The following is a 22,922-nucleotide window of genomic DNA, read 5'->3' on the forward strand; positions in this document are numbered from 1 at the left end:
CCTCCTCCGATCCTGCACTCCTCTCCTCGGGCGTGCAGGACTTCGCGGGGGCTCATCCCGGGTTTGGAGCTCCGCAGGGACTGGAAAGGGCAGGGAAGGACTCACAGTGCCCGGTAGCCGCTGCCCGGTACCCCAGAGGGAGCACAGAGCGGGATGGGCCCGGAGCTATGCCCACGCCCCGACGGCCCCGGTCCCGCGGGAACAGGGCAGCGGCGGGGCCGCAGCGACACCTGGCGGCTCGGCACGGCGCCCTCAACGCCAAGGTCAAGGTTGGGGACCCCACACCCCTCCGCTCGATCCAAGCCACCCTTGAGGCCTCAAAGCTTTAGAGGGAGAGGTTCTAGGGTGCAGGTGGCTGCCCCGGCTTCTATCGGACTCTGCTGACGGGAGCCCCATAAATCACCGGCAGAAACACGGCGGGGCTCCGGGGTGACGGGGAGCAGGGTGGTGGGTGCTCAATGACCCGCCCTGGGAGCCCAGGGAAGGGGAGAAGGAGAGTGAAGCACGACGAAGGTGTGACACCGTGGCGGTCTCCACGCCGCTGCGGGGCCGCTCGGTGTTCCGGGACCACTCTGCCGCGCCCCTGATACCCACACGCTAACTCTCGGGCTAGGCGCACGCAGCCGCCCTTCTTCCCTTTTCCCCTCTCCGGTTAAAAACGCGAGGAAAAGGCGAACCGTTTGTGCGGTGATTCCGGTGTCGTGGAAGCAGCGGCTTCAGGCCACCACAGGCTCCCTTTCCAAGGCCGGGAGCAGAAAGAAAATGAAGGCATACCGCCACACGCCTCGCTTTTCGACCGCGGCAGGACTCGAACCTGCAATCTTCTGATCCGAAGTCAGACGCCTTATCCATTAGGCCACGCGGCCGCTGCTAAGGTGGTTTTTCCATGCCTTCTACTGAGCCTATAGCCGGCGGACTGTACCATGGGTGCGGGAGGGAACGGGACAGGACGTCAGTGAGACCGGAAGCCTCCCCGGGGTAGGCTGGGTTGGACCCGCCCTGCGGAGCAGGCCCAGGCGGAGCGTGGAGGGAGCATTGGGTACGTATTGGGGGTGCGTGTACGGGGCGCGGTGTGTGTGTGGTTTGCAAGTTCATGGGGACTGGACACGGTTTCGGCGGTAGGAGCGTGTATATCTGCGGGGCTGTATAAGGGGGTGCATGCGTGCCGGGGGGGTGTGCATGGCTGCGTAGAAGCGTGCAGGGGTGTGTAGGGGGGGCACGGATATATGGGGGGTGGTTCGCAAACTTACGGGGGCTGCGCAGAGATGCAGGCGGATGCGGGGGTTGCTGCACGAGGTGCATGCATGCGTGGGGTGGTTTGCAAACGCTTACAGGGGCTGTGTACCGCTACGGGGGTTGCTCCGGCAGGGTTGCGTTCCTTGGGGGACTGCATGCATGCAGAGAGAGGTGTGCACGGCTAGGGGGGGCGGTGTGTGTGTGCGCCGTCCTGGGAGGGGGCGGTGCCTGGCAACTCGCCCTTTCCCAGCCTTGTGGTGCCTCGGGCGGCTCCGACGGTGCGTGTCTCTGGCGGTGCCAAGCTCGCCTCTCACGGCTGCTCTCTCCCCGCAGCTCCGGCCGCCCCGGGGCGAGCAGCCCGTGCTCGGGGAGCACCCCCAGAGTGAGGGAGGATGAGGCGCTGGCTCTGGAGGAGGTCGGTGAGGGGCAGCGCCAGGCCGAGGCGATGCTCCTCCAGCTCCTCGGCCAGCCGCCCGCTGCCGGAGAGCTCGAGTCAGGAGCCAGCCAGTGGCCAGCGGCGCATGAACCCCCTCAACATCCAGATGCTGTCCAGGACCCTTCACGAGCAGATCTTCCGGGGGGCCCAGGTACACTACTCGGCAGCAGAGATCCAGAAGAGCGTGAAGCACCTGCAGCGCCACGACCTGTGGGGCAAGGAGACCTCCACCCTGCCCGACGTGGATCTGCAGCTACCCCGCATGTATGGGGACAACATCGATGAGCATTTTCGCCTCCTGGCACAGAAGCAGAGCTTGCCCTACCTGGAGGCGGCCAATGAGTTGCTGCAGTGTGAGCTGCCTTCCATGCCCCCACAGTGGGCATGGCAGCTTGGCTGGACCCGCTATGGCCCTGATGGGCAAGCAGAAGCTGTTGCCTTCCCTGAGGAGCGGGCGATGGTGTTGGACGTGGAGGTGTGCATGGCTGATGGCCACTGCCCAACGCTGGCTGTGGCAGTCTCACCACGTGCCTGGTGAGATATGGTACTGGGGTTGTGCCTATCGTGGTCAGGGGAACGCAGCTTTTGAAAGGATAAGGATGCTCCTGAGCAGAATCTCTTCCTGCAGGTGACTGCTAGCTTGTGGGAAATACATAGAGAAGCCCCGAAGTGTGACTTCAGGGTGTGGGATGTGTGTCCTGGTTAACGAGTGCACCATGCCCCAGGGTTGGTTGCTTCCCTCCCATGGGCAGGATCCTGCTCAGCACCCACAGTGTGATGGTCAGGAGGGTTCTGAAGGCATAGCTGGGCCCAGGATTTCCTACTTAATTTTTGACAGCTGTGGGGTGCTGCATGTCCTCTGCAGGTACTCATGGTGCAGCAGGCGGCTGCTGGAGCAGCGATACTCCTGGTCCAGCCACCTCACCCTGGCTGACCTCATTCCGCTGGAGAGCCCAGCAGGTGCCAGCTGTGCCAGCAAGCAGGACTGGCTGGAGAGAGTGGTGGTGGGGCATAATGTGGCCTTTGACCGGGCATTCATCAAGGAGCAGTACCTCATCCAGGTAATCTGCAGTGCTGATAGCTGTGGTTGGTTTCTTGGAGAGTCATTTGCATCAGTTTCTCAGGGTGATTTTATCAGATGCTGTCCTCAGGGTTGTGCTTGCCTTGTCCTTCAGAACAGCCTGAGGCTTGATCCCTTTAAGGGGAGATACTCTTGTGCCCCATATAGTTGCTGGACACTGTAGAGTTGTAGCTGAGGACATGGCAAGAGCCTTTGAGCAGCTGACATCCTGCTCTTGGCCCTCAGAAGAGGGGTGCCAGGATGCAAAGCTCTCCCTTGTCGAAAGTAGCCTCAGCTGAAGGCTTGCACCTCTGTAATAGAGGGTGGTGCTTGCTGGCAGCTGCAGTGTGTTTGGCAGCATTTCTCTAGTGTGTCCAGACTACCTCTTTTCTCTCCCTTGGCATGTCCCAGGGCTCCCAGGTGCGTTTCCTGGACACCATGAGCATGCACATGGCCATCTCGGGGCTGACAGGCTTCCAGCGGAGCCTGTGGATGGCTGCCAAGCAAGGCAAGAGAAAGGGGCTGCAGCAGGTCAAGGAGCACATGAAGAAAACATGCAGCAAAACAGAGGGGCCAGCTGTGAGTAAAGGAGCTGAGCTGCTGGCAGTAGCATGGGTGCGGGGAACCTGGGATCCTGTGTTGGGACTACTTCCTCTTCTACTAACAGAATAAGAGCTATTGGAGCAGCTCTGCTGGGTGTAATTCTCTCAGCACCTTCTGGATGAGGTGGCCTTGGTTTAAAATGGAGCAGTACCAGCATCCTCTGCCTCTCCAGACCTCAGCTGCAGCTGATCCTTGTCCTGCACTGCCTGACCTCCCTGTTGCTCACAGATCACCTCCTGGGACTGGGTGCATGTCAGCAGCATCAACAACCTGGCGGACGTGCATGCCCTCTACGTGGGTGGGGAGCCACTGCAGAAGGAGGCGAGGGAACTCTTTGTGAAAGGGACCATGGCTGACATCAGGAATCACTTCCAGGTGGCCATCCCAGCATCCTGATGGGCAGTGGGACCTGGAGATGGGAGCGGGGTGGGAGCAGCTACTGGGGAATAAATCTTGTGAGGAGTGACTGAGGGAACTGGGGCTGTTTAGTTTGGAAAAGAGGAGGCTGAGGGAAGACCTCATTGCTCTCTACAGCTACCTGAAAGGACATTGTAGAGAGGCTGGTGCTGGTCTTTTCTCACAGGGAGTTAGTGACGGAACAAGAGCGAATGGCCTCAAGCTATGACTGGGTAGGTTTAGACTGGACATTGGGAAATTTTTTTTCCCAGCAAGAGCAGTCAGACATTGGAATGTGCTGCCCAGCGAGGTGGTTGAGTCACCAACCCTGGATGTGTTTAAAGGTGGTTTGGATGTGGTGCTTGGGGATATGGTTTAGGAATGAACTTTGTAGAGTAGGGTTTTGGGTTGGACTTGGTGATCCTGAGGGTCCTTTCCAACCTGAATGTTTCTGTGATGTTTCTGTGGTAGTTTCCTTTTTGCTGCTGCTCCTTGTGAGGGCTTTGGGGGTGTGTGGGGCTGTGATGTTCCCTGTCATCCTGTAGTCTCAGCACCTTGCCCTGCACTGCTCTGCCAGCCCTCACCTACCTCTGCCCCCCAGGACCTGATGTCATACTGTGCTCACGACGTCCAGGCCACCCACGAGGTGTTTCAGGAGCAGCTGCCACTCTTCATGGAGAGGTGAGAGCTGCTGAGCTCTGGCCAGTGGTGGCCAAGGGGCTGCAGGCTTGGCTGGCATCAGGGGAGATCATGATCCCTCTGGGAGTGGGATACAGCTCCTCTTCAAGGTGGTGGCAGGAGGTTGGGTGTCTCTCACCCCCTTTCAGGAGGGATTTCAGGCCACCCCTCTGTAGGTGAGGAGGAGTAAGCAGCAGCACAGCATGGCTGGAGGTGGCAGGTAGACTCTGTGAGGCAAATCAGTACATCAGTGAGGCAAAATGGTACAGGTTTGGAGTTACTGCATGAGGTTGTTTTTAGGGCAGCAACTTCTCTGCAGGGCAGACAGACCTTACAGGGCTCCTTATGGCTTCAAGGGAACAACATCGAGGGCCATGTGAGGCTAGGAACCTCTAAGTGAAGACATATTGGTGCCTGTCATAGTCTGGTGCTTCCAGGGCAAATCCCTCCAGCAAACATCTAATTCCTCACTGCCTTGTGCTCTAGGTGCCCCCACCCTGTGACATTTGCAGGGATGTTGGAGATGGGGGTGTCCTACCTGCCTGTCAATGGCAACTGGAAGAGGTACCTGGATGATGCTCAGGGCATCTACGAGGAGCTGCAGAAGGAGATGAAGAAGTCTCTTATGAACCTGGCCAACGATGCCTGTGAGCTGCTGCATGAGGACAGGTACCTGTGGGCTGGGGGGTGCAGGTGTTGCCACTCATAGGACAGACCAGATGCTGGCTGGTCCATGGGGGGCTGTGGGCAGGTGCTGAGGATGGGAGCAAAGCCGCTCCCATGTGTCTGCAGGTACAAGGATGACCCCTGGCTCTGGGATCTCGAGTGGGACACGCAGGAGTTTAAGCAGAAAAAGAATCCAAGGAAGAACAAAAAGAAGAAGGATCAGGATGGAAAGAGCAATGCCTCCCCAGTGGCAGCAGGCACAGATGAGGCTGCACAGGAGTGGCAGGAAGGTGAGTGTGTGGCATCCCTGGTGTCAAGGGGTGCTTGAGGGACACCTTCCCACAGGTGCCCAGGTGGAAGGATGTGGTTCCTTGGAGCCAGCAAGGTGCAGTGTTGCTGATCTGTGTCCCTACACTGGGGGCATGAAGCCATGGGCTGGTTTGAGGTTGCCAGTGGGGTGGCATAGGGGGCTCTTTGCCACCCACTCCTCCTTGCCCCACCAGATCCCGGTCCTCCCACCGAGGATGAGGACCTGAAAGCCCCTGCGAGCCAGGTCTGCCTGCAGCGTCTGAAGGAGACGGTTGTGCTGCAACCCAAGAGACTCCAGCACCTGCCAGGCCACCCGGGGTGAGTTGGGGACCCTGGGTGTCCCCAGGCTTTGCCCTGCACAGTCTAACCCATCCTTGCTGCTCTGCAGCTGGTACCGCAAACTGTGCCCACGCCTGGAGGAGGCAGGGTGGGTGCCAGGACCCAGCCTGATCAGCCTGCAGATGAGGGTGACGCCCAAGCTGATGCGACTGGCGTGGGATGGCTTCCCCCTGCATTACTCAGAGAAGCATGGTTGGGGATATCTGGTGCCAGGGCGCCAGGACAATTTGCTGACAGACCCTTCAGAGGCTGGGGGCCCTTCCTGCCCGCACAGGTGAGGGGGACATAGTGGGGTGCTGAGCTGGGGGTTGCCCCACCGCGGGGTTTAGGAGCTCCCAGGACCCTGCCCAGGTGCTGCCCTGGAGCCTTGGGTGTGTGAGCCCTGGTCCTCTGCCCTGCCAGGGTGATCGAGCAGCTGTACAGGCAGCACTGCCTGGAGAAGGGCAAGGAGCAGGCCCCGGGGCAGGAGGCTGCTGTGGAGGACCAGCTGCTGCTGCTGGCTGATGGCATGATCTTGCAGGAGGTGAGGGAAGGGGTGGAGGGTCCCTTGGTGGGGGGAGGATGTGGGACTGGGCTTCTTCCCATGTGCATGCAAAAACCAGGCCTGTGTGTGGCTCCAGGGGATGGAAATGAGAAAGTTCCTTTGACAGTCTGGAGTCCCTGGAGAGCTGGTGTTTGACCCAGCTTCCCCCATGGGCCCTCCCTGACATAGGTGGAGGACCTGAGCCAGGTGGAGGCGGATGTGGAGATGGGCAGAGTGGATCAGAGCCTGGCACAGGTAAAGGGGGTTTCCCACGGGATGGGGCCATGGGTTGGTCCCTCTTTCCTTGACTTCCTCCCCCGCCTTGCCTGAGCATGTGTCTGGCATCACCTTGCATTGCTGGTTGCAGGAGATGGATGAGCTGTGTGAGCTGGTGGAGAGAAGGAGCCAGCCCCCATACCACCACGGCAATGGTCCCTACAACGATGTCAACATCCCTGGATGCTGGTTCTTCAAGCTGCCTCACAAGGCAAGCTGTGTGCTCCTGGGGGCTTCCTGCCCATCCCATGTCCTAACTCCTCTGGTCCTGCTGCACAGCCTGGCATTGTGTGGTGCACATAGCATCTGAGGCAGGAGGATGCAGAGAGCTTCATTGATCTGGAGTGGTGGCAACCTCTTTTGCTGCTACAGGACGGGAATGCTAACAATGTGGGCAGCCCTTTTGCCAAGGATTTCCTGCCCCAGATGGAGGATGGCACCCTGCGGGCTGCCGTGGGCCGCGTCCACGGGACCAGAGCCCTGGAGATCAACAAAATGATCTCGTTTTGGAGGAACGCTCACAAGCGCATCAGGTGAGCCCTTGCCTTCAGCTGGGTTGTGGCACCCCTGCGAGTGGAGGCCGTGTTGTGGCCTGGGAGGCCCTGCAGGCTCAGTGGTGCTCAGTGTCTCACCTGCTGCATGTCCTCCTAGCTCCCAGATGGTGGTGTGGCTGAAGAAGGGGGAACTGCCTCGTGTGGTCACCAGGTACAGAGGGAAACAGCCCCAGCTGGGATCGTGGTCCCCTTCTGCACTGCTCTGTGAGGGCTCTGGCAGGATGATGCTCACCCTCACCTCTGTCTCAGGCACCCTGACTATAACGAGGAGGATGATTATGGAGCCATCCTGCCGCAGGTGGTGACCGCAGGCACCATCACCCGCCGGGCGGTGGAGCCCACCTGGCTGACAGCCAGCAATGCCCGGGTATGCCCAGGCTTGGGTCATTGCAGGGCTGTTCTGGGGCACCCTCTGTATGTTTTGGACCGATGGGAGCAGCCTGGGTTGGAAATAGGAGTTTGGGCTGGATGCAACAGGGTTTGAGGTGACAGGGCTGGTGCTGGGGGCCTTGTCTTGCTCGTGTGCTTTGGCTGTGGGAGAAGGGAAGGAGTCAGCAGAGACTCCTGGGTCTCAAAATGTGATGAATGGAAGACAATATACTGAGGCACGAGTTTCTGTCCTTCTCCCTTTCTTCTATGCCTGGGGGAGCCTGGTGGGAGTAACCAAATGGGTGATGCTGCATACGTGCCTTAAACCTATTTTTGCCTTTCAGAGCGAAACAGGGAGGGGTGTGGGCAGTGCTGTGCTGGCACAGCTGCGGCGGGAGGGCTGCTCCTGTGCTGCTGAGGAGGAGAAGGGAAGGGCAGGGCTGGTGCTGAGCTAGGCACCGTGTCCTGCATGCAGGCTGACCGGGTGGGCAGCGAGCTGAAAGCCATGGTCCAGGTGCCGCCCGGCTACTCCCTGGTGGGCGCGGATGTGGATTCCCAGGAGCTGTGGATAGCCGCAGTCTTGGGCGAGGCACACTTCGCTGGCATGCATGGTGAGCTGGGGCTGTGCCACGGGAGGAGGGTGGGCTCGCTGGGTAGCAGGGTGACCTTCCCCTCTTCTCTCCAAGGCCAGGTCTGTTTGGTGTCTAACCCTCGCTTCCCTCCTGGCAGGCTGCACTGCCTTCGGCTGGATGACTCTGCAGGGGAAGAAGAGCAACGGGACGGACCTGCACAGCAAGACTGCCAGCACGGTGGGCATCAGCAGGGAGCATGCCAAGGTGTTCAACTACGGGCGCATCTACGGGGCCGGGCAGCCCTTCGCCGAGCGGCTGCTGCTGCAGTTCAACCACCGGCTGACCCCGCAGCAGGCGCGCCACAAGGCCCAGCAGATGTACGCCCTCACCAAGGGCGTCCGCAGGTGGGTGCTGCCCCCCAGAATCAACGTCAGGGGCTGGAAGGGACCTGCAAAGCTCATCCAGTCCAACCCCCTGCCAGAGCAGGAGCACCTGGAGCAGGTCACACAGGAACGCATCCAGGCAGGTCTTGAATGTCTCCAGAGAGGGAGACTCCACAACCCCCCTGGGCAGCCTGTTCCAGTGTTCTGTCACCCTCACAGGGAAATAATTCTTCCTCCTGTTTCCATGGAACTTCCTATGCTTCAGCTTCCACCCATTGCCCCTTGTCCTGTCATTGGGAATTACCAAGCAGAGCCTGGCTCCATCCTCTTGGCACTCACCCTTTACGTATTTATAGACATGAATGAGGTCAGCCCTCAGCCTCCTCCAAGCTAAAGAGCCCTCAGCTCCCTCAGTCTCTCCTCATGAGGAAGATGTTCCACTCTCTTAATCATTTTCATGGCTCTGTGCTGGACTCTTTCAAACAGTTCCCTGAAGTCCTTCTTGAACTAAAGGGCCCAGAACTGGACACAGTATTCCAGATGTGGCCTCAACAGGGCAGAGTAGAGAAGGAGGAGAACCTCTCTTGTCCCACTCACTCTCTTGTCCCGTCTAATACAACCCAGGATACCATTTGCCTTCTTGGCCACAAGAGCACACTGCTGGCTCAAGGTCAACCTTCCATCCACTAGGACCCCCAGGTCCCTTTCCCCTTCACTGCTCTCCAGCAGGTCACTCCCCAACCTATGCTGATCCATGGGGTTGTTCTTTCCCAGGTGCAAGACTCTACACTTGCCCTTGTTGAACTTCATTCAATTTCTCGCTGCCCAACTCTCCAGCCTGTCCGAGTCTCACTGAATGGCAGCACAACCCTCTGCTGTGTCAGCCACTCCACCCAGTTTGGTGCCATCAGCAAACTTGCTGACAGTGCCCTCATCCAGGTCGTTGATGAATAGCTTGAACAGCACTGGTCCCAGTACTGACTCCTGAGAACAGCACTGGAGCTTGAGTGCTGAGTGGGCTTGGTCGTGTGCCACTGGACCTCTCTTCCTTCCAGGTTTCACCTCTCTGAGGAGGGAGAGTGGCTGGTGAGGGAGCTGGACCTGACTGTGGACAGGGCAGAGAATGGGTCGGTGTCAGCCCAGGATGTCCAGCGGCTGCAGAGAGAAGCCACAAAAAGGTGAGGTGCTGTGACCCTGCGTGGCTCTGGTGCTGTTGGGGTGTGAGGCAGAGGGAGCTGCAGCCGCATGGGTGGTGAGCAGAGAAGGGAGATAGGGCTGGATAGTCCAAATCCCCCCTTCCTGCTACCCCAAAACTGAGTAGGTTCGATCTGGAAGCTCTCGTTTCTGCCAGTCTCTCCCAGTGGTCAATTGGCAGCAGGAGGCTGCAGGGGCTTATTTCTGGCTTCCCCAAACCAGGAAAGGAGCATTTGAGGTTCTCAAATCGTAGAATCATAGAATTGTTAGGGTTGGAAGAGACCTCAAGGATCATCTAGTTCCAATCTCCCTGCCTTGGGCAGGGACACCTCACACTAGATCAGGTTGCTCAGAGCCACACCCAGCCTGGCCTTAAAAACCTCCAGGGAAGAGGCTTCCAGCACCTCCCTGGGCAACCTGTGCCAGTGTCTCACCACCCTTATGGTAAAAAACTTCTTCCCGACATCCAATCTGAATCTGCCCAATTCTATTCTATTTCCATTTCCCCTAGTCCTATCATTACCTGACATCCTAGAAAGTCCTTCCCCAGCTTTCTTGTAGGCCCCCTTATGATACTGGAAGGCCACAATAAGGTCTCCTCAGAGCTTTCTTTTCTCCAGACTGAGAGATGGGGCCTGCACTGCCCTCCCATGCTTCCAGCAAACCTTCTCTCTGCCCTGCCAGGTCCCGGAGGAAGAAGAAGTGGAATGTGGTGGAGCAACGAGTGTGGGCTGAAGGCACTGAGTCTGAGATGTTCAACAAGCTGGAGAGCATCGCCTTGTCCCCATTCCCCCAGACTCCAGTGCTGGGCTGCCACATCAGCAGGGCTCTGGAACCTGCTGTGGCCAAGGGGGAGGTAAGGATGTGGCTCTGCACTGCCAACCTCTCAGCTTTGCGTGTCTTCTCCAGAATAGCAGTTCCACATTTCAGCCAGTCTTAGATTCTGGACACCCTACAGGACACCCACTGCCCCTTTTCTTCAGCTGCATGCCCCCAGGAAAACCCAACCCTGAATTTAACAGGCTTCTCCCCTGAGCCCTCTCGGACTGGGACCAAGGCACGCTGCACCCCGATGCCCTCTTAGTGTCTGTGTTTCCTTTCACCAGTTCCTGACCAGCAGAGTGAACTGGGTGGTGCAGAGCTCTGCTGTTGACTACCTGCACCTCATGCTGGTGGCCATGAAGTGGCTGTTTGAGGAGTTTGACATCAAAGGGCGGTTCTGCATCAGCATCCACGACGAGGTGCGCTACCTGGTCCAGCAGCAGGACCGCTACCGGGCAGCCCTGGCCCTCCAGATCACCAACCTCCTCACCAGGTGAGCTGCCACTCCTGGGGATGTGCCTTTTGGGTGGGACAGTTGTGGTGGGTTGAACCTACCACCCCCCCCACTAATCTGAGAGAATTAGACACCCCTCCCCAACAAAATCAACGGAGCCAGCTCAGTTTGGGATGGGAACAAACTAAGCTCTATTTACAAGCAAAACTACAATCTAGAAATATGAAATACAATGAAGATGTACAAAATAGGCAGGAGATGTACAAAATAGGCAGTAGATGTACAATATCTCTATATTTACAATTTATAAACACAGAAACTCCTCAGAACTCCCTGGGTGGATCCAGGGGACTCGTTCACCTCCTCCCCGACTTCCCTCCTTCCTTCCCGTTCCCTCACACAGTACTCAAAACAGATACCCTTGGCAAGGCCCCAGGAGAGTGAGAGAAAGGAAAGTTGCAAGCAGAAGTGACAGAGAAGAGAGGAAGAACTGTTTGTGCTTCTGCTCTGTATTCCCATTAACAATCCAATGAATTACATAGACCCTAGTATTATTTTCCTTTTTGTATCCAATGCTAGTTTATCTTCAGTCTTTGCAGTCGGGGACTAGGGACTAGTGTAGCCGCAGCAAAGGTGTTGGTTTTGCCCATGGCAAGCTGGTGCAGAGCAGCTTTCTTCTGCTCGAGGGAAGTTGGCAGCAGTGGAGTTTGCAGCTCCCTCACATGTGACTCGTGTGGCTGTAAGTGCAGCTCAGCTCTGATTTCCAGGAGTAACTTGCTGGCAAGAGGAGGATAGTGTCAGGCTCCTGCAGGGATGGGGCCAAAGGATCTGCTCTGCTGGGATGTGGGTACCTCACCTCCTGCTCCTTCAGGGCTGCATTTGGCATATGGCAGCAGCCCTTGGGCTTGACTGAGCAGCTGGGAGCCTGAAACTTTGTGTGCTCATCTCCCTCCTGCCTTGAGGAGGCACAGCTTCTTGTCTCTGCTGCCAGCACCAGTGCTGTTGTCCCTTCCACAGTGTGGGGCATTCCTGCTGCTTCCCTGCCCCGTGCAAAGCTGAGCTCAGCCTAGAAAGCTCCTGACCTCAAAGGGCTCCCCTCCATCAGCTCTGACACCACCAGCTCTGCCAAATCCCTTCCCAGTGCTGGGGCCATGTGGTTCTATGGGAGCTGGCCAAAGCCGAGCTGTTCTCTCCTGTGCTGAGGCAGGGATGCCAGCAGGGGCAGACACCCTGATGTTTGTCTTTGTGCTGGCTGCTGTGTGAGCCCAGGGCTTCCTGCTGGGAAAATCCAGCATCATCTCTGCCTGGGAGGATTAGCTAGCAGCAAAGGGTTGGGTCCTTCATGTCTTCCAAAGAGGCTCAACCTGCTGCCACTCTGTTCCTCTGGCATCCATTTGGCAGTGCTTGTCCCTGCTGGTACTGAGTGCTTCAGAAGCACCTTGACTGCCAGCTGCTGAGTGATGTGGGTGCAGCCTGCAGTACCCTGGTAGCCATGGCTAGCCAGGACTTTGTGAAGCTGTGGCTGATCACAGCCAGGTGTGACAAGGCTGAGGGTGCTGTGTAGCACTGTCCCACCTGGTCTTTTGTTCTTCCAGGTGCATGTTTGCCTACAAACTGGGCCTCCAGGATCTGCCACAGTCAGTGGCTTTCTTCAGTGCAGTGGATGTTGACCAGTGCTTAAGGAAAGAGGTCACCATGAACTGCGTGACGCCCTCCAATCCATCCGGCATGGAGAAGAAGTATGGCATCCCTCAAGGTCAGTAGCTGAGTAGTGTCTGTGCAAGGTAACACCCTGTAGTCCCCTCTGCACAGGCCTCCCCAGCTTAGGCAGAGCCCTTTGGCTGAGCAGTTGTTCCCTGAGGGCTCCTCTGTTGGCCAGAAGCACCTCATGAGCCCTCAACTCTCTGCCCCATCGCCTGCCCTGCAGGACAGCCACCAGCCCAGCCCCTCTACCTCTTTCCCTTCTCAGGCACCAAATAGTTTGTGCTGCTTCCACACAGCTCTGATCTTGATGAGCCAGGCCTGGCTGTTACCCCACAAATGTTTGCTCTGTGCACCTCAGAGAGGAGCCCTCAGTTGGGGTTGTTCCTTCTCTGGAAGGAGGCACCTCCACAACTTTGTGTATTTTGCACTGCAGCCCCAAACTGTGCTTAGCCCATGGTGCTTTCTCTCCTTCCCCACCCCACTTAGCCCAGCACAGCTCTGTTCAGAGAACTGCTGTGGTCGTCCCCAACCATCCTAAGGCCCAGAGTTGTCCATATCTGCACTTAAGCAGCTCCTTCTCAAGGTGTGGCAGTGTTTTTCCAAACAAGAACCTGCCCTCAGATTTGTTCTCTCAGTTGGACACATCAGACATTCCACTTCTCTTAGGTAACCTTTATTGGGAATCTTGCAGGCAAAGGATGCTTAAAGAAACAGGATTTGTGTTTGTGGGCAAAAAAAGGAACTTCTGTGTTTACCAAGAATGAGGTAAACTCAACAAGTGCATCAGGGTCAGCAAAACTGTAACAACAAAAGTGGCCTGGAGGGCCCAAGGAAGCTGTCACCTCTGCTCCTCAGGGGCTGCAAACAGCAGCCACCTTCAGCTCCCCGTCAGCACAGCTCATGGTTCCAGCTTCCCTCTGTGCTGGTTGTTGCCTTCACACCACCCCACAAACCAGAAGTCTGAATACATTCAGGGCTTTTTGTGCTGCATCCTCTGAACTAAAGCAAATCCTGACGCTCACTCTCCTGTGTTCCAGCCTGTGAGTGTGCTGCAGCCTGCAGGGAATTGATTGTCCCATTGTTTTCCAGGAGAAGCACTGGATATCTATCAGCTCATTGAAATAACCAAAGGGTCACTGGAGAAGAAATGATGACACCAGAGTGCCAGAATGACAATTGTCCAGGTTGTGTGTCACAGCAGGGACTGATCCTGGTCACTCTGTTCCCTTTTTGCTTCAAGGGATGTTCCAGGGCAAGAAACTTTTGCCAGCAGCACATTCAAATAGCAGAGGTGCTGCTGAGGGAGGCAGCCAGCTATAAAACCTGAGATGGGGGCCAGAGTCACTGCTTTGCACACTCCTGGAGAGGAAGCAAGAAGTCCAAAGCATTTGGCAAAAGAAAGAAACAGCACAGCTGCAGTTCTCCAAGGCCAAGCCAGTGTGCCACAGCCCAGGCACTGTGGGAGGAGGCAGCAGCAGCAACCACAGCTTCATTTTTTTCGCCGTCTCTTCTTTTTGGGTTCTTGGTTCTCATCTGTCTGCTCTGTGGTGCTGCTCTGCAGGGGGAGGAAGAGGATAGCAGGACAGAGTGTCATTGTTTGTGTGTGATTAGGCTAAGGAATGGTTACCTAAAGCAAGAAACCAGCTGTGCAGAACAGGATTTAGCTCCTTTCCCTCCCTGACTCTGTGACTCTTCTCACCCACTGAGACTTTCCCTGTGGCTCACCCCTGTTCATGCTGTGGAACTTAGACCACAGGTTAGCAGTGGCGCAGGACAGGGTCTGCAGCTGTCTGCTGGAGTTTGGCTTTTTGAAACACAGGAAAATCTGAAGAGAAGCACCAATAAAAACCTGGACAATCAGCAAAGTCAGTTGTCTCTCGTTTTGAATCCAGCCCAGGTTGACTTACCCTTCAGCAGCACTGGCTAGGGGAGGGGATGGCTCTGAGGAGAATGATGCCCTGCCAGCTGTTTAGCTACTACCATCAAGCTGGCTGCACAATCACTTTGGATCATGCTGCAAAGGTCTAATCCTGGCCAGCCGGTAGGTCCTCAGAGGTAATGCTGACAGACCCCTCTGCTTGCTGAGGCAAACAGAAAGGCCTTAAAGAACCTATCTTCCCTAAAACTAGAGGTGCAGCCAACTGGTGCATGGAAATAAAGGCCACTGGAGGCAGAGAGAGAGAGCTGGAGTGCAGCAGGGGCCATTAGCCAGGCTGTTAGCTCCTCCCTATCAGCTGAGCACTCAAGTGAGAGCTAACCCAGGGAAGCCAAACTGTCCTGATTTCACACACACAGCTCCCAGGAACGATTGGGCTCCAAAGGGGGAAGCTGCTGGTGAGAGCAGCTGAAGGAGCTCTGACCTGGTCGTTGTCTGGCTCGTTCTCAGCATCCTGGGTGCTGTGCTCCTGCATGGCACTGTCCAGCACCGCCGCGTTGATGCGGAAGTCCCGCGAGGTGCTCAGCTTCATGTACTGCATCAGGTTCACCTGCAGCAGCCAAGGAGAAGCCAGAGGGAGAGGACATGATGCCATTAGCATCTTAGCTTAGTTTTCTACCCTGCCTAGGCACAGCACTGGGACTTGGTCCATCACAATAAGAATGCAGGCTTAAAGCAAAAGGTAGGTGAAGAAGCAGCTGCCCCTGTGCAGTCCTGCAGCCCAGTTCTGCTCTCCTAAAAGCCAAGTGGGCACCACTTGGTGACTCTCAGGTAGTACCTCAGCCTGGCACATTTCTCTCTTGTCAAACAAGAGTGGGGGGAGAGGGGTGAGGAAGGCTGGCATTAGGTGTGAGAGTTTTGCTCAAGCAAAACCCAAACAACGCTGGGTCACAGCAGCACTGCCACTGCCACCTGCTGGTATTGGTGTGGGGGCAGCTTGGGCAAAGGCTGAGAGAGGGGCAAGGTTCTTACACCTTCCTCATTTGAGCACTGGGGCTGGAGCACCTCTGCTGTGAGGAGAGGCTGAGGGAGCTGGGGTTGTTCAGCCTGGAGAAGGCTCCAGGGGCACCTTAGAGCTGCCCTTCCAATAGCTGAAGGGAGCCTGCAGGAAGGCTGCAGAGGGACTTATCATGAGGGTGTCTAGAGACAGGACAAGGGGGAATGGTTTGAAGCTGAGGCAGAGCAGGGTTAGACTGGAGCTGAGGAAGAAGTTCTTCAGTAGGAGGGTGGTGAGACTCTGGAATAGGCTGCCCAGGGAGGCTGTGGTTGCTTCCTGCCTGGGTGTGTCCTTGGTCCCAGTGGGGAGCTTGAAGGAGATGAACTGAGGTTCCTTCCAACCTGAGCCATTCTGTGATTAATAGAGGCTAAAAGGTGGAAGGTGGACCAGCAGTGGCTCTCCATCACACCACTGCTCCTTCTGCTCCACTGAGTTAAAAGATTGGATGTGGCACTTGGAGTCATGGTTTAGCTGTCAGGTGGCGTTAGATATTAGGTTGGACTTGATGATCTCTAAGGTCTTTTCCAGCCTGGCTGATTCTGTGATTCTGTGAGTTCAGGTCACAGAAGAGCTCTGCTTTACCTTACCTTTGACTTCTTGGAGAGATGGATGAGGAACTTCTCATACTGCTCTATGGCAAAAATCAGGTTTGGGATTGGCTTGGTGTCCCGAAGCACCTTAGCCTGGAATGCAGAAGGGAGGCTGACAGGTCACACGTGGAAGTTAGCCATGCCACTGTAGCATGACATGAAGAACACAACACCCCAGGTTAGAAAAATGCCTTCAGTAGCACTGGGCCAGGCCAGTTGTGTGCCCCAGCAAGCTTTGCCAGTTTGTTACTGGCTTTAAATTGACTCCCATGCTGGTTCTGCTGTGAGGATGCCTCAGGAACTGCTTTGTACTCTGACAGCCATCAGAGCAGGATGCCCTCTGCTCCAGCTGTGCCAAGGCATCACAAGCACATACTTTGCAGGCAGGGAATGCTTTGCTTTCACCACATTTTCACCCTGTTTATTTGTCACCACTGATGTTTGTTCCCCATGGTTTCAGTGCAGCATTTCAGCCTGTGCTCAGGGAACAGCTGGGAAGGTCATGCTTGAGTCTTTCAAACCCTTAGCATCATGGCACAGCTGACAAGACAGGGGATATGCTGGCTGTGAGCACAAAGGACATGAAAGACCAGGAACCTGCCAGCCTGCTCACTTGCTCCTGACCAAATCCTTCCAGTCAGTTTCAACTGCCTCACTTTATCTTTAAATGCACTGATAAAATTAAGAAACACTTCATCAGAAGGCAGGATTGGTTCCAAGAAATCAGCTCATTTCTGTCATTTCACAGCTTATGCCAAATGATAACATTCCAGACAAGATTTAACCTTTGGTTCATGGCTGGAAGCTTTTAGGCTGCACTTAGTGAAGGTGGATTTTTTTTTTTTTTTGGTTGGTTTTTCATTTGTTTGGGTTTGGGGCTTTTTTTAGGACTTTTCTCTGAAGTTAAGGTAGAATAAATCTGCATTTGCCTTAAAGGCTCAAATGCCAATGTGTGCTTGGTGATCTCTAAGAAGCCACCAGTTAACACAAGCCTTGAAGTATGATCCCAAGTTCAAATGCAGCCTGTGTTCTAACAGAGTGACTCAGTCTTACCATGACTGTGGAGACTGCAGCAGCTTCATCCTCTTTCTTCTTCTTTTTCTTTTCTTCTGCAAAGCTTAAGCTCTCACTGTGGATGTTCTGAAGGAGGGTGCCAAAAAGATGTGTCATTAGAGGCTAAGCAGTGATGAAAGGCCAGAGCAGTCTTTGCTCTGGCCAGCCAACAGCATTACCAGCTAGATGACAGAAAGGTGGTGAGACAAGGAGGAGGGAAGTGGGAGTCATCTCAAAAAAACAATTAAAAGAGAAGAAAGGAAAACCTCATTTCAGGATTATTACTTCCAGAAATACAACTATGTGAGAAGGCCTCAGGAGTGGCAGCTCTGCACACCACTCCACCTTCCCCCAATATTCCAGTGCCTGCTGTACAACTCCTCACCCCAGCACCCAATTCCTCTCCAAAGAGCCAATTCCCATCTTGGGCACTGCAGCCTTTGGCACCCATGTTATTTTACACTGTGATGACTGCAGTGTTGTTGACCTTTATTTGCCATGGTGGTTAACAGCAGCATGAATCTCATAAAAAAAACCCAAAACCAAACACAAACAAACAAAAAAACCCTCATATGAACAGAGAGAGGGAAAGAAAAGCAAAAAAACAGCTCCCCAAGCACTCTTCCTTCCCTGCTCCAGCAGAGATCAGCGTGCTGGGTCCCAATGGTGCTGAAATGCCTTGTGCTATTGTTTGACATAAGAACATAAGAAACTCAAATCCTGTCAAGAAGATGAATAATCCCCAAAGGTGCCCATGTAGTGCACCTGATGCACCACTCAGCACCTGGCAGCCTGACTGTGACTCTGCCAGTTCATTTAGGCCTTACCTGTACATAGGTAATGAACGAGTAGCACTGGGGGGTCAAGTGGGAACCCGAGAGCTTCACCTGCAAAGGAGCAGAGAGGTTGGTGGTGCTCCCAGCTGAAGGCAAGGAGGCATTTCCTCCAGCAGTTCAAACTCACCAGCTTTTCCAGCCTTCCTGGGATGCTGGTGGAGGTGCTGCGGCAAGCCTGGAGGTACTGCAAGGAAAAGAGGAGAGCTTCTGCTAGGGACACAAAGCAGCTCAGCCAGCAGCACAGTGGGGAGGGCAGGATTTGCAACAGCTACCCTCCCCAGTGCCTTGCTCTATCCCAAATGCCATGGCTGCATTCCAGAGCTGTGAGAGCTCTGGGGTATTCATCACCTGGTCTCAAACTAGCTCCACTGGCCTCTTTTCATGGCCCTGTTCCCCCAGGGCCAATGCTTCAAGCCACACACAGCAAGGAGTGCCAAGGGCAGGGTGGCTCAGCACTGTGAGAACATCACCAGTGCTGTTCACTGTGGCACACAGCTGCACAGAGGAACCTACATAATGCAGTGGGAAGAGTCACTCACAGGCTCACAGGATGTTAGGGGTTGGAAGGGACCTCCAGAGATCATCAAGTCCAACCCCCCCTGCCAGAGCAGGACCATAGAATCCAGCACAGGTCACACAGGAACGCATCCAGATGGGGCTTGAAAGTCTCCAAAGAAGACTCCACAACCCCTCCAAACCATGCATGGCCAAATTCAGCTGGAGAGAAGCTTCCCTCCATCTCCACTGCTGCAGAAAGGTCACAACACTGAGGGCACGAAAGCCAACAGAGTAAGGATGGACTCAGCTCCTGCAGGAGATCAACCAGCCCAGTCCTGAGCATAGCTGCTGCCAGGGGTCACTGTGAGCTTGCTGTAGCAGATGGCAGGGAGCTGTTAGCTCTCAGCCAGCTGACTGTCAGCAGAGCAGCACTCACATGCTTGATGAGGGAGGTGAGAATTGCATATGTCTTGCTGAGGCTTCTCAGCAGTGTGTCCACACAGCTCCCTGCAGGGAGTGCTGTCTGCACCAGCTCGTGAAAAACTGTCAGCAGAGTCCCCAGCTGCAGAATTATGCCTTTCTCCAGAGCCTGGGTTTGGTTTGATGCCTGAGAAGAGTCTTCTAGAAGAAAGAGATGAATACCTGGTGAGTATGAACCCAGTGTCTAATGAACCCAGCGATGTGGGTGGGAGGTGCAAGGAGGCCTCCCCTGTGTCCGTGCACAAAGCAGCAGTGTGGCACAGGGAGGGATTTGGTGACAGTGCTCATGCTGAACCAGCTCAAGGGAGAGTTCAGCCTGCCCTCAGATGATGCTACCTCAAAATCCCCAAACAGCTTTCTTTCCCCCCCACCTCTGTCTCAATCTGGTTTTGACAAAGGTGTGACAGTAAGAACTGGGCCATTTTTCTTACCTGATGAGTCTGACCCCAGACTGCTGAGCTTCTTGATAAGCCAGTCCACCTCCTCAAGCACCTTATCTGCCTGACCCAGAACCAGCAGCTAAGACAGAATGAGACAGAAGACCAATAAGGAGTTTGGCACAGCTGGGATCTATGAGCCACTTGTAGCAGAGCAGCCCAGACCCCCCAGGTTGCCCCCTCCAGGCTCCTTGGACTCACACAGACAGTGGGGGCTGCTGTCTTGGGGTTCACTATGGCGAAGTGGGACCGACTCTCCACTTCTACATCCTGGCCAGAGGAGAGAAAGCAAGCAAATTCTGGTGAGTAATTAGCTGCTGCCACATCCTTTGCACCAAAGGTGCACTCAGTCCTGGCCTGACAGCACAAAGTGATGAAGAGTTAGGCTGACTCTGCCTCATACCTGATCTATGTCCCCCAGGCAGGTGTGGATGTCCTGGGCGAGTTCCCGCAGCAGGCTGACAGGACTCTTGTAGAGAACATGAAGGCTGAAGAGCAGAGACAACAAACCCTTGCAGCAAGCAGCATCCTCTGTGGGGAAGAGCAAACAGGGCATTGGAAGGTGCAGAGCTCCTGGAACATCAGCCTTCCAGCCAGGGAAAGGCTCAGGTTCAGTGTGGATTTCACAGTCTGCGTTCCCAGGAACACAGCAGGTGAGAATCTTTCCCAGGGATGTAAGTACCAGGGATGAAAAAGCCAAGTTCACAACCCTGGGCATCTCAGAGCAGTGCCAGGGCAAGCACGGCACACTGCAGCCCTCAGCTCACAGAGCAACAATAACCACAAGCACTGAGGAAGCACTGCACAAACTCTGGCAAGGATAATATCTTTCCAGACTACAAATCCAGATTCGAGCAACACAGAATAAGGGAGAAAAGTCAGATCAGTGCCTTCTCTTTCTTCAGCAGCACTGATGTTACAGAGCTGGAGTTCTGCCTTCTAGCACCTGAAGAGAGCCTACAGGAAGGCTGCAGAGGGACTTCTCATGAGGATATCTAGAGACAGGACAAGGGGGAATGGTTTGAAGCTGAGGCAGAGCAGGGTGAGACTGGAGCTGAGGAAGAAGCTCTTCAGTAAGAGGGTGATGAGATTCTTGAATAGGCTGCCCAGGGAGGCTGTGGCTGCTTGCTGCCTGGGGGTGTTGAAGGCCAGGCTGGATGAGGCCTTGAGCAGCTGAGTCTAGCTGAGAGGTGTCCCTGCCCATGGTGGGGAGCTTGGAGCAGATATCTCTGAGCTCCCTTCCAACCTGAGCCACTCTGTGATTCTAATAACCATAATGTCCTGGCCATCTGCCACAGAATGGGACCTGAATCTACCTGTCACAAAGAGCTAAAACCAGGACAGACAAAGGCAGAGCATTTAGGGATCTATTATCAGACCTGATCACATCTAAACCAGCTCCCCAAAGCTTACTCACCAAGAGTATTTTCTCTGCAAACTTTGACTGTCCAAGTCAGGAACTGAAGGAACTGTAAAAAGGAGAACAGATATGGTGGCTCTGGAACAGAATTTAAAGCACAAAAATAATAATTAAAAAAAAAAAATCATCTGAGACAATGCATCACTGCACAGGGACATGAGCAGAGTCCTCTTCTGGTAGAAAGGTGCCCCACCATGCTCTGGGAAGTTCCACAAGGGACATTTAAGCTAGCAAGCAAAAAGCTGAGCTCCAGACCAGGGGAATGGCTCCAGGTTCCCTTGGACAGAGCAACAGCTCCATTTAATTTAAGGTAAATGATGACTCCAGACTTCTGGCACACTTTGAGTGCAGTCTCCAGCTTCTAGAGTGCCCCAATTTTACAGAAGTCTCCTTGTGTGGCAGGAATTAGGCACTCAGAGAGTTTGGACTGGTCACAAGTCTGCTGGCTGCCTTTGGCTCTGTTCCCATGGGGAAGCTGCACCACAAGTAGGCTCTGTTAGGAGTCCCTGCTCAGGTGAACAAATCATTCAGACTCCAGGTGCCCAAAGGCAGGATCAGAGCTTATAGAAGCAGGGTGGGAATCACAGAGTGTTAGGGGGTGGAAGGGACCTCAAAAGCTCATCCAGTCCAACCCCCCTGCCAGAGCAGGAGCACCCAGGGCAGGTCACACAGGAACATATCCAGGCAGGTTGTGAATGTCTCCAGAGGAGACGCCACAACCTCTCTGGGCAGCCTGCTCCAGGGCTCTGCCCTGGAATGAAAAAGTTTTCCCTTCTGTTCCTGTGGCACCTCCTCTGCTCCAGCTTGCACCCATTGCCCCTTGTCCTGACATTTGACATCACAGCTTGTTCCAAACTGTCCATGCAGGAGTGTGATAGGTAACCAAAACTGTCCCTTTGCCATGGTATGGTCTGCAGAAGGCACAACAAGCACACACATCAGAGCCCACAGCCACCAGCCCAATCTGAGAGTCTGCCTCTCACACCTGTGCCTACAACACCCATCCCTGCCATGGATGATGGCTGTGAAGTACCTGCTGAGAGGCTGGATCCAGGAGTTTGGACAAAGTGGAGAGGACTGTGATGAGTGACTGTGTTTCCTTGGAGTTGAAGTCATCTTCAGCAGCACTGAACTGGTTCAGTAGAGACCTCTGACCATGGGAAGGAAAGACAGAGCCCCTGAGTGTGCAATGCTTGCTGCAGGGCCATTTTGAGAAGCAAATAACAAGAAGCTGCAGCACAGAAAGAAATCAGCAGCAGGGAGAATGACAAAGAATATAAAGAGAGGAATCCTAAAGAGCCAAGTGCTGGCTTTTGCTGTGAGTGCCCACAAAGGCCTGCATAGGATTCAGTGTGACTTTTACAGTACTCAGGTCAGTTTATCACAGAATCATCACAGAATGGCTCAGGTCATCTCCTCCAACCTTCCCACCATGGGCAGGGATGCTTCTCAACTAGACTCAGCTACCCCCAGGCAGGAGGCAGCCACAACCTCCCTGGGCAGCCTATTCCAGAGTCTCACCACCCTCCTGCTGAAGAACTTCTTCCTCAGCTCCAGTCTAACCCTGCTCTCCCTCAGCTTCAAACCATTCCCCCTTGGCCTGTCTCTAGACACCCTCCTGAAAAATCCCTCTGCAGCCTTCCTGTAGGAACCCTTGAGCTCTAACGTGCCCCTGGAGTCTTCTCTGCTCCAGGCTGAACAACCTCAGGTCCTTCAGCCTGTCCTCACAGCAGAGGTGCTCCAGCCCTTGGATCATCTTTGTGGTCTCCTCTGGACTCACTCCAGCAGCTCTGTGTCCTTCTTATGCTGGGGACACCAGAACTGGAGGCAGGATTGGAGGTGGGGTCTCAGCAGAGCAGAGTCAAGGGGCAGAATCCCCTCTCTTGCCCTGCTGGGCACTCTCCTCTGGCTGCAGCTCAGCACACAGCTGCCTGCTGGGCTGCATGAGGACACTGCTGGCTCCTGGGAAGCTTCTCGGTAACCAACACCCCCAAGACTCTTTCTTCAGGGCTACTCTCAACCCACTCTGCACCCAGCCTGGATTTGTGTCTGGGACTGGCCTGACCCAGCTGCAGGACTGAAGGAGCTGCTGCCCTGAAGG

General features: G+C 55.0%; 2 protein-coding genes and 1 non-coding gene across 3 annotated transcripts in view; 1 reads left to right on the forward strand and 2 right to left on the reverse strand.

The window, feature by feature from the left end:
• Positions 1-793: 793 nt before the first annotated feature.
• Positions 794-866, reverse strand: TRNAR-UCG (transfer RNA arginine (anticodon UCG)). The gene has a single exon. It is a non-coding gene; the product is annotated as a tRNA-Arg (tRNA).
• Positions 867-1,598: 732 nt separating this feature from the next.
• Positions 1,599-13,728, forward strand: POLG (DNA polymerase gamma, catalytic subunit). Its single transcript, XM_054388214.1, has 22 exons — positions 1,599-2,206; positions 2,538-2,733; positions 3,144-3,311; positions 3,564-3,710; positions 4,333-4,412; positions 4,896-5,078; positions 5,202-5,365; positions 5,579-5,702; positions 5,773-5,997; positions 6,126-6,246; positions 6,436-6,501; positions 6,614-6,733; positions 6,895-7,055; positions 7,174-7,227; positions 7,326-7,443; positions 7,921-8,056; positions 8,175-8,421; positions 9,456-9,578; positions 10,279-10,450; positions 10,701-10,909; positions 12,466-12,626; positions 13,664-13,728. The coding sequence occupies exons 1-22, from the start codon at positions 1,629-1,631 to the stop codon at positions 13,723-13,725; spliced, it is 3,615 nt and encodes a 1,204-aa protein (XP_054244189.1). The 5' UTR covers positions 1,599-1,628; the 3' UTR covers positions 13,726-13,728.
• Positions 13,729-14,059: 331 nt separating this feature from the next.
• The window catches only part of FANCI (FA complementation group I), a 29,448-nt gene continuing 20,585 nt past the window's right edge, over positions 14,060-22,922 (reverse strand). The window contains exons 26-37 of the mRNA XM_054388212.1: positions 21,855-21,971; positions 20,819-20,870; positions 19,805-19,932; positions 19,603-19,671; positions 19,396-19,483; positions 18,921-19,105; positions 18,114-18,170; positions 17,978-18,037; positions 17,151-17,237; positions 16,095-16,190; positions 14,935-15,060; positions 14,060-14,129 (exon numbers count right to left, since the gene is read on the reverse strand). Of these exons, the coding sequence (XP_054244187.1) occupies positions 14,064-14,129; positions 14,935-15,060; positions 16,095-16,190; positions 17,151-17,237; positions 17,978-18,037; positions 18,114-18,170; positions 18,921-19,105; positions 19,396-19,483; positions 19,603-19,671; positions 19,805-19,932; positions 20,819-20,870; positions 21,855-21,971 (1,131 nt within the window). The 3' untranslated portion in view covers positions 14,060-14,063. The remainder of the gene's footprint in view (positions 14,130-14,934; positions 15,061-16,094; positions 16,191-17,150; positions 17,238-17,977; positions 18,038-18,113; positions 18,171-18,920; positions 19,106-19,395; positions 19,484-19,602; positions 19,672-19,804; positions 19,933-20,818; positions 20,871-21,854; positions 21,972-22,922) is intronic.

The sequence above is a fragment of the Indicator indicator genome, chromosome 16 (genome assembly GCF_027791375.1).
Source record: "Indicator indicator isolate 239-I01 chromosome 16, UM_Iind_1.1, whole genome shotgun sequence".
Taxonomy (NCBI): domain Eukaryota; kingdom Metazoa; phylum Chordata; class Aves; order Piciformes; family Indicatoridae; genus Indicator; species Indicator indicator.

Excerpts from the sequence above, each read along its gene's own strand:
- POLG (XM_054388214.1), top strand. The coding sequence starts at position 1,629 with ATGAGGCGCTGGCTCTGGAGGAGGTCGGTGAGGGGCAGCGCCAGGCCG. Across the intron at positions 6,502-6,613 it reads TGGATCAGAGCCTGGCACAG|GAGATGGATGAGCTGTGTGA; the intron begins GTAAAGGGGGTT and ends TGCTGGTTGCAG. Across the intron at positions 9,579-10,278 it reads CAGAGAGAAGCCACAAAAAG|GTCCCGGAGGAAGAAGAAGT; the intron begins GTGAGGTGCTGT and ends CTGCCCTGCCAG.